The 9,609-nt window shown below is 56.3% G+C and overlaps 1 protein-coding gene across 1 annotated transcript in view; it reads left to right on the forward strand.

The window, feature by feature from the left end:
- Positions 1 to 9,609, forward strand: part of LOC113488137 (2-oxoglutarate dehydrogenase, mitochondrial-like) — an 83,236-nt gene that overhangs the window by 66,628 nt on the left and 6,999 nt on the right. The window contains exons 21-22 of the mRNA XM_026863164.1: positions 2,426 to 2,558; positions 7,170 to 7,313. Coding sequence (XP_026718965.1) covers positions 2,426 to 2,558; positions 7,170 to 7,313 — 277 coding nt within the window. The remainder of the gene's footprint in view (positions 1 to 2,425; positions 2,559 to 7,169; positions 7,314 to 9,609) is intronic.

Below are 9,609 nucleotides of genomic sequence, written 5' to 3' on the forward strand. Positions count from 1 at the left end.
CTGAGGGAAGGCATGTTGGCTGGGAGTTGCCATCTCAAGTGTCACCAGCTCCCTGAGAGTGAGCAAAGAACCAGACAAGAACCAGCACATGGCTATTTACTTCCAGGCTGGTCCCCCCTCAGCCTTCCCTGGGAAAAGCTCGAAGGCTAAAGGGGAAGGTACCAAGCCCAGGCCAAGGCCTGTTAGAGCAGAAGCAGAGCATCAAAGACCCATCAGTGCAAAGGCAAGTGTGGGTAAGATGCCAGCTGCAAATGCCTCACGGCTACAGCACAAATAAATACAAGCCCAGGGCAGCCGCTCACTGCCACAGAGCCACCAGGTCTGTCCTTGTTGTGACTCCTCCTCGGGAGGAAAGTGCTGGGGCTGAGCACACCCCAGCCATGCATGTCCTGTGTCTTTTAGCCCTCCCAAGAGCTCACTGAGCATGATTTCACTGTCATGTGAGGGCACAAGTGGCTTCAGGGAAGCCCTGAGAGATGTCAGCGTCATTTAGGTTACTTCCACAGGGAAACTGAGGCAGGATTTGCTCTGCAATGACTCTGTCAAACTTCTCTTTGCATGGCATCGTTACTGAACAAGCAGTCTTCCTCCCAGCCCTGACTGTTCCCCGCAGGATGGCTCTGTCCTCACTCTCTCTGTGCCATGACGAGCAGCACGTGCAGTGACGAAGGGATGTTTCACAGCCACCTCTGCCTCCACACACAGCCTGTTGGGATGATCTCTGCCCCTGCTACCTCGTCCTCACGGCCCTCCCACCCTGGCCAGGTGACACATGTCCCAGCCAAACCATCCCCACACTCAGCTTACTTCAACAGGGAGAAGTTTCCCCTCGTGCCTAAACCTCCCACCAGCCGTGGCCACTCGTCCTGGGGGTGCGGGGACTGGCACCACCGCTTCCCTGCTCATTTTACCTAACAGCCAGCCCGAACCCCTCAGCCCTTCACGCAAGCCACCACCACCAATCCCTGCTCTAGCTCAGCTTCTGACATTCAAAATCCTCAGATATGAAACTAATGAGGTGACTTTGTGCCCCAAAACCAAATGACAGGAGAAACTCATGAAGGCCTTGGTAAATTTAACTGTCTGCTCTTGAGCAAATGAGGATTTGAGGTGATGAACACAGGCCTCAGCCTCGTTAGACGCCTCTGACAACACCCTCTGACTGTCTTAGAGCCTAATTTAATTAAAATCGATGGATCTTACATAATCCTCAGGGCACCGCGCTGCTGGAAGCCACCCCCGCCCAGTACTGGCAAGGCCCCTCAGTGTGGGGGTGTTGAGAAGACAACGGGGTGTGGGGAGACGTGGTCCCCAGGGCCAGCTGCCCCCCGGGGCCACTCGTCACTGGCCCCCCCCCCCTTACGTAACTCACTGCAGCCCCATGTTTATACAGCTCCAGATTGAAGACTAGGTGCGTATCAAAACATTTTAAAATAACTCTGCCTTTTGTTAGCACCACAGCTATCTTTAGGAAAGATTTGATTTTATTTGAAAGCCCTCTCTGGGAGGTTTCAGTGGAAGAGATCCTCAGCCTGCTAGCAGTTTAAAGGGCCATGAGTGTGATGGAGATCTCCATTCTTGGCTGGAAACACTATATTGATTATTGCTTATTGGTTTGATAAAACCTATCCTACCCTCAGAGCCGCCTCCTCATCCTTCTGAGATTTCTGCAGCGGGGAGTGGCAGTGTTTTGCTCAAAGTGTTACTCATGATGCACTCGTCCAGTTGCCCCCTCGCAGGGCCACGCCAAGCTGGCTCCTCAGGCGTCCACCTCTGTGTCATTAACAGCCCCAGTCACAAGAGCTGATGGTTTTCTAAAACACAGTAAAATCGGGAGGAGGACAACCAGCTCTGTTTTTCTGTGGTGAACCCAGGTCACAGTGATGGGCCACCACCTCTGCAGCCATGGCAGTGACTCAGGAGGCAGCACACACCCTCTGGCACTTGACGGTGTCCCATGCTCCAGCCATGACAAGTGTGGTGGACACAGCAAGGAGGGGAAGGGGAAGGGGAGATCTGTGCTTGTGCGGACTTAGCTGGGAAGACGCCTTGAACCAGCCAGGGTTCAGCTCTATGTAATTTGGGCAGCCAAATTATCGTGTGTGGCACCAGTTGTCCTGTTAGCAGCCTGACTGGCATTGCAGCACACTGTGGGGAAGGGTGTGTGGGTTGTCCACAGTGGGCAGAGTGACTGGGGTCTCTCTGTGTCCTGGGGCTGCTGACCTGAATCTTCTCCCTTCCTGGACAGGCCATCACTGAGGGAGAGACTGAGCATCAGCCTGAAGTGTTGGGGATGTTCACAGGATGGCTGAGCAGAGGCTCTGCCCTCCCTTTCTGCTTCTTGTACCCTGCTCTCAAGTTTCCTGCTCTCTCCAGGCTCTGATCTGTCCGACACTTAGCATGTTATCCCTTTCTTCCTCCTCAGGAGACAGGAGCAGTTCCAGACAAACCCCGACAGCTACAACGGAGCTGTACGAGAGAATTATGCCTGGTCACAAGACTACAGCGACCTGGAGATTAAAGTGCCTGTGCCCAAGCACATCGTAAAAGGCAAACAGGTAAAGTGGTGTTCGTGGTGTTGTCTTTCAGCATTTCCTTTTCCCTCGGGTTGCCCAGCTTTCCCAGGAAGCTGTGTTGGGAGCAGGAGGGCTCCTTGTCCTTTGTAAAGGAGCAGGATGCAGTTATGCCTTCTTTCTCTGGTGCTGGGTGTGTGGCTGGTGGGGACCGATGGTCCCAGCCTGGCCCAGCTCATGCAGTGTCCAGTTGCTCCAGCTCTGGTGGGTTCTCTGGCATCTCATGGCACTTTTTGCGCTTTCTCCACTTCCACTGACTGCAAACACACGTATGGGTTTCTGAGCCTGCCTGGGGATGGACGCTCCTTCTCTGGTCGCTCCCTCTGGCTTGGAGTATCTCCTGCCTTTTGTTTCCAAGTGGGAGCTGCTGGAACAGCTCCTCTGGCACTCGGGAACTGGGACAGGCACAGCCCGTGGGAGACTTGACCTGAAGGGATCTGGGGCTGGCGTGCAGCTGAGCGGCCAGACCCTTTCCTGGGCTGCCTGCATAGGCAGGGAGGTCTCACCTCCCTCCTTGGCTCAGGCAGGAACTTTGCTTCTCTATTCATGGTCACATTGTTTTTCCTTCGCCACTTCTGTTGCCTCCCAGCGAGGGACTCAAGAGGAGTGTTCCCATGGCAGGCGTTAGTTGGACCCAGAAGTTTGAACTCTGTCTTTCCGGAGTGCTGTCCTCCCTATGGCTGATACTGTATTTTTCCATTTGGGAAGTCCACGCTCCCCCACCTCCCGTTCTTCTCTGCTTCCAGGGTGGCTGAAATGAGCATGCTTGGGTTTGTTCACCGGCTCCAGCCTACACAGCTCCTGATCATGCCAGAAGAGTGTAATTGGCAACAGCAACCCAGACCAGAGGGGTGAGGGAGCAAACGGCTGCCATGGGGACAGCAGGGAGACCAGGAGATGCATCTCTCCCAGTGGGTTTCTAAAACAAACCCAGGCTGTTTCTTGGAAGGTTTCGGGGGCGTCCAGACGGATGTTCCATCCTTCTGCATCACATTGCCATCACGATGCCTCTCCCAGCCCAGGGAAGTGCCCTTTGTGCCAGGGGAGTTTTCTTCTTGCCAAAAAAAAGAGCATCAGGCTTTGTCTACCCCATCCTTTGCCACCCGGACTTGTAAGGTCCTTGCAGGCTCTCGGAGGAGCAGGGACAGGATGCGCTTTTCTGACCTTTCCTTGTCTTGAGACTGTGCCATGGCTGCAGAAGAGCCCCTGCGTGTCCGTGGGGGTCATGATCCAGGCAGCTCCTTCCCACGCATTTGCCTGTGGCGCATCTCTGCCTGCCCTGGCCCCGGTTTCTACCTGCGCTGCCCTCTTGGGGCAATCGATTGTTCAGATATTGGACTTCCCTTATCCTTGCTCTGCGTCTCCTGGTGTTTGGTTCGTACATCCCTCCTGGGGCTCCTCTTGGCAGCCGAGTTTTCACTTTAAAGTGATTCTTTAAATCTCTTTCAGTCTCAGGGGACTGGAAGTGGATAGACTGGGTCACGGGCCAAAGCAGGATGGTTCAGAGCCATTTTAAAGCTCAATGGACTTTGGATGCATTATTGATGGGTTCCTGCAAAAGAGAAGCATTCCCCTACATTCACCACACAGTTTCATCTTTTTTAAAAATTACCAGGTTTTTGGCTTCTGCCTGCCAAGGCAAGATTAAAAATCTCCTGTTTGGTCCCCGGGCTCAGAGTGCACCCAGCTCTAATGCTGCTCAAAATCTTCCTTATGACAATTTTTTGGATTCAGGCTGTTGCTATGGCACATTTTCACTCGGGTGAGCTTAAGGTTTCCTTGTATGGAGCTCCAGAGAAGTGTCCGTGGAGCAGGAATGGGTGATGGGGTAGGTGGGAGCATCTTTCTCTGCGCTCTCCACCTCTCTGATCTACTTACAGGCGCAACAGGGGCCCATGGATCCAAGCGCTTCCCGAGCACTTAAATAGAGATAATGACAACAAACCTCTCTTTTTGCCTGGCTCGGAGGAGACGAGCTAGATTCCTTCATAGGTTTGTGTTTGCTTGTTTGATTTGCGGGGGCGGGTGTGGGCGTTCTAGTGTGCACAGAAATTACTGTGGTGGAAAAGCCATGGCAGAGAGCTGCGAGCTGAGTTTCCTCCCGAGCGCCGGCAAAGGCAAGCATTTGGGGGACCAGAGAGGTGCTGGTGGGGAGCATGTGGTAGGGGATGAGCAGCCTCAGAGCCTCTGGGGAGCCCCTGCTCGTGGCTGTGCTGCTGGGATGGTGTTTGCCCAGGGATTGCCCTTGGCTTCCCCCCAGCCCCTGCCTGGGGTTGGGGCGAGCTGGCCATGCCTGGTTCTGGCAAAGCCCGGCTTTGCCGACCTTGCATTCCCTGAGCGCAGCACAGCAGGATGGTTTGGACAGCGCAGGGTGGAGGGAGGAAGGGCAGCCCCTCAGAGAGCCCGGCCACCCTCCCAGGCAGAGTGGGGAAACTGAGTAGAGGCAATTTTTCCACCAAGGCACCTCAGAAGGACTCGCTGCCCATGTGCACCAAACCCTGTGTTCTCCAGGCACCACCACATGCACACATCAGTCCTCTCAGACATTTCTCTTCACACAAGGTGGGGTCAGGGCTCTCCAGCGGTGTGTCCTTTGCTCCCATTCCCTGTCACTGCCTGGGTGAGGGGCCGTTTTGCTGGCTGCAGGTTAGAAGCGAGTGTTGCAACTGCTTCTGGCGCTGGATGGTTGCGCAGTGGAGTGGCTGAGTTAAGGCTGCCTGGTTTGGATCTCTTCTTCCATTTGGGTTTCTCCGCTCCTTCTTCTAATGCCCTGCTGGTCCCAGAGCCACCTCAAAGATGTCCCTTAGCCCCACCACCTGTCCTGTGCAGCCACCTTGGAATAAAACCCCTCTCACATTTGATTGCTCCTCTCCCTGTGGATCCCACAGCTGCAGTGCTGCATCTGTGCCTTCCATATGTCCAGCCTTCCTGGCCCTCCGCACCCCAGAGAAGCCCCCCCAGAAGGCGACTTGGGAGTCACCTTGCTTTTTTCCCCTTGATCCTTTCTGGGCAGGCCCTGTGCTGGGGACCAGGACAGTCAGTGGTGGCAGAGAGCAGAGCCTCATCCCTGCATCTTGTCCTTGCAGTGAGGCTTCAGCTCGGGGCTGGAGGAAGCTGCCTGGTGCTGCAGCCTCTTCAGAGATATTTCCCATCCAGGAGGAGCTGCTTTCTCAGAGGCTGTCTGCAGCCACATGCCAAGTGAAAGCCAGGTCTCTCTCCTCTCCTGTCTGGCAGAGACGCAGCTCACATCCCTTCCCTAAGCCCCTGTGACTGCAGTGCTGCTCCCAGCCGTCGGCATTGGAGCTCAGTCCTGGTGTCCCCCTGCGGTGTGTCTGCTGGGCTTTCTTTGCTCCTGTCGAAGCCCTGACAGCTCCCTGTCACACGCAGCGGGTTTGGGGGCTTTATCTGGGTGGCATCAATTTGATGCAGCCGTGGTGCCCTCCCTGGCTGGAGCAGCTTTGCCTGTCTGTTGCCTGCGTGGAGCTAGTGAGCCGCTGGAAATCTCCTAGGTAATGGATAATGTAATAACATTTCAAATGAGATCTGCAGAGCGGGAGGAAGATCTGGGGGAACTCTGGGAGAGAATGCAGGCAAATCTCACTGCAGTCTCCTCCTCTCGGGCCAGAGACAGGGCAACGCTGGGGACCACAAACCTGCCTCTTCCCAGCCAGGTCTTCCCTTAGTCCTCCGGCCTGTCTCGGGCTCTCTGCTGGCAGCAGCTCAGGGCCAAAGGGGAAAGGAGAGAGCATATGGTCTCTCTGGAGACCGAGGGTACTATGTGCTGCGCAGCAAAGTTGCAGCCTGCCTCTGCCTCCCCGGGAGAGAGCCATGTCACCTCCGCGGCAGGTCGAAGCAGGGCTCCCCATATGGCTGCTGCAGGTGGGGGCTGGCCCCCTTCCCGGGGGATGGGGCTGCCTCGTCCCCTCGCCCCGTGGTGGGGAGAAGGGGAGCCATGCCGCAGCGGCCCTCCCGCACGCGGCCCCTCCTCGCACGCCCGACGGGAGGCCTGGGCTGAACCCAGAGCTGGCTCTGGCAGCAGAAGCAGAGCCAAGGAGTGTGCTTTCGGTGCAGTGCAGCAGGACTGCAGCCTTTCCTGGTGTAGAAATCCCCAAATTGCTCCCTCTCCGCAGGGAAGCACTCGCCCCCCAGGAAGACACACACAGCCATGCTCAGCTCATCGCCGGGATGGCTGGGCACCCTCTGTGCTCCTTAAAGAGCTTGGTCGCAGCACGTGTGTGTCCAACCTTTGGGTGCTCTGTAGAGGAGGCCTGTGGCATTGCTGGGTTTCTCTGCAGGGAAACTGAGGCACGGGGCGGTTGCAGTGGCAGAACCAGCTGCCTTGAACTCTTCTGGGGCTCCGTCTGCTGGGCCCTGCTGCCTTTTTTTTTTTTTCTCTAGAGGTTTCATTTCTCCTCCAATCTGTTGCTATTTGCTCTGCAGTGACAGCGGGATTCCCACCCTCCTGCTACATGCAGGTCTGAAAGCTCTTCTCTCTCTCTCATCCCCAGCAAGTGCACTTGACCCCACACCCCAACTAGCATAGGAAAAGGGCAACAGGAACCTTCCTGATTATTTTCTCTCTCTCTGTGTTTCCAGGTGTCAGTGGATATCAGCAGCGGCACGATTCGCGTAGCAGTGCTGGAGGGGAGCAGCCAGCATGTCCTGATGGAAGGGAAACTCACCCACAAGATCAACACGGAGAGTTCCCTCTGGAGCCTGGAGCCAGGGAAGTGCATTTTGGTAAGGAGTGTCCGCGCCTTGGCTTGCAGCTCCGCTGGGCTTGACCTGGAAGACAGGGGCAGCCAGAAGTTTGAGCTAGATCTGGCTTTCCCCATCCAACACCCAGCTCACTCTGCCCTTGCCCTTGTGCCATGCCTCACCTCCAGGTCCTGAGCTGCCCCTCCAGGCGAGCCACACATCCATCAGGTTGGACAAGGAGGGTCCCCACGCTCCAGGCTGCAGTGGTGGGAGCACATCTCTTATCTCGCCATGATCACTGTCCCCTGATCCTGGCACATGGGCTCTGCCAGCAGAGAGAGGCCGTGGTGCTGCACCATGGTGCTGGTGCTCTGAATCTGTCCTTGCTGGCTTCGGCTTCTGACTCTCCTGGGCCCAGTCCTGCCCCAGCATCCCAGCAGATGCCTGATCCCTGCCATTCATTTCTGTCCTGCCTCGGGTTTCTTACTTTTGCTGATTGAAGCGGTCGCTGTGGCTACTTCTCTGTTTGCCTCCAGCAGGCACTATGACTCGCTGTGTGCCTGCAAGATCAGCACCACAAATCTCCCCTGTCAGGGTGTTTCAGGGGATGTTGCTGCCCAGCAGTGTGTTACTGGTGGGCAGTCTTGTGGCTCATTCCTGGTCTGCTCCAGATGCCCAGGCTGAGGGTGTGAGTTCTGTTGTCCTGGGGCTGTGTCCACAGCTGAAGCTGTCCCAGGGGTTCCATTGTTGCCCATCAGCCTGAATTCTCAAGGGTCAAACAGTTGGCAAAGTCCTGTGTGAGTTTTGGGGCCAGGATTGTGCGGAGAGTGGGGTTTCGCCACCTGTGGCCATCAGCTGACCATGAGCCAGCAGTGTGCCCGGGAGGCCAAGAAAGCCAATGGCCTCCTGGCTTGTATCAGCACTAGTGTGACCAGCAGGAGCAGGGAGGTGACAGTCCCCCTGTGCTCTGACTGGTGAGGCCACACCTGGAGGGTTGTGTCCAGGTTTGGGCACCTCAATCCCAGAGAGATCTCGGGGGGCTGGAGCGAGGGCAGAGGAGGGCAATGAGGCTGGGGAGGGGCTGGAGAATAAATCCTGTGAGGAGCCAGGGAAGGAGCTGGGGGTGTTCAGTGTGAGGAGGAGGAGGCTGAGGGGAGCCCTCATCCCTCTCTGCAGCTCCTGACAGGACATTGCAGAGAGGCTGGGGCTGGGCTCTGCTCCCAGGGGATCAGGGACAGGACAAGAGGGAACGGCTGGAAACTGCCCCAGGGGAGGGTCAGGCTGGGCAGGAGGAGAAAATGTTTCCCAGCCGACAGCTCAGCCCGACCCTCCAGGATCCTAGAAATGCTGGTGGCCGTTTGCCAGAGGAAGGATTGGGTTTGTGCAGCGTGCCCGGGCTCTCGGTCAGACTTCAGCTCTGCTTTTTAGGCTGCCAGGTCCCAAAGGGCCTCCTGGGTTGCAGGGAGATCCTTCACTCACAGCCAGAAGGAGTAAAAACCCAGCTGAGTCTTTTGGGGTGTGCAGGGAGGCAGGAGCAGCCTCTGCTAGGGTGGACTGAGGAGCGGGAGGCTTGCAGGGGGGACATCCAAAGCCAGCAGCGTCCCCGTGCCGCAGCGCCTGTGCTCCCAGGGCCGTCAGCCACGCGGGAAGGGGTTGCTCACACACTGACACACTCGGCAAAGCCCAGGGCCAGGTGAGGATGGAGCACAAGGAGGATTGTTGCAGGTGGAGGCGGGCATGTGGGAGGAACAGGACACTCAGCCGGGCTGTCTGTGGCACCAGACAGGGATCCAGGAGGGATCCTCCAGCAGCACACAAAGAGGGTGACAGGAGTCATTGGCATGGACACGGTGTCATGTCACACCTCCACGCCCTGCCAGGAAGGTCACAAGCCTTCGCTGCTGGTGCTGGGCTTTGTATGGTGTGAGGATCCTTCTCTGATTCTAAATACCTTATCAGAGCTGGAGAGATGCTACCAAGGGATATAAGTAGGTCTTGGAAAAACAATCTCTCACCACCCGCTTTCCTTCTGGAACAACAGCAGCCATTACCCCAAAAGTCAGCAGGAGATGTTTAGGGGGTACAGAGAAGGCAGCAGACGATGTTTCCAGCAGTGTGTGGAGGGTGGGGCAGAGGGAGGGCACCATGGATTGTTAACTTGGCCTCGCTGCTCAGGAGATGACAAGCTGAAGACTGTAATAGCTGTTCAAGGCAGGACTTGGTGACAAAAGCCCAAGTGTGGATAACAAATGCTGGAGAGGAGGAGAAAAAGAGAGGGAACGGGGGGGAAAAAATCCTCAACAACGAAAATAATCCCAAAATGTGTTGTGCACAACAC

Source organism: Athene cunicularia (assembly GCF_003259725.1).
Source record: "Athene cunicularia isolate RWA chromosome 22 unlocalized genomic scaffold, athCun1 chr22_part2, whole genome shotgun sequence".
In the NCBI taxonomy this organism is placed as follows: domain Eukaryota; kingdom Metazoa; phylum Chordata; class Aves; order Strigiformes; family Strigidae; genus Athene; species Athene cunicularia.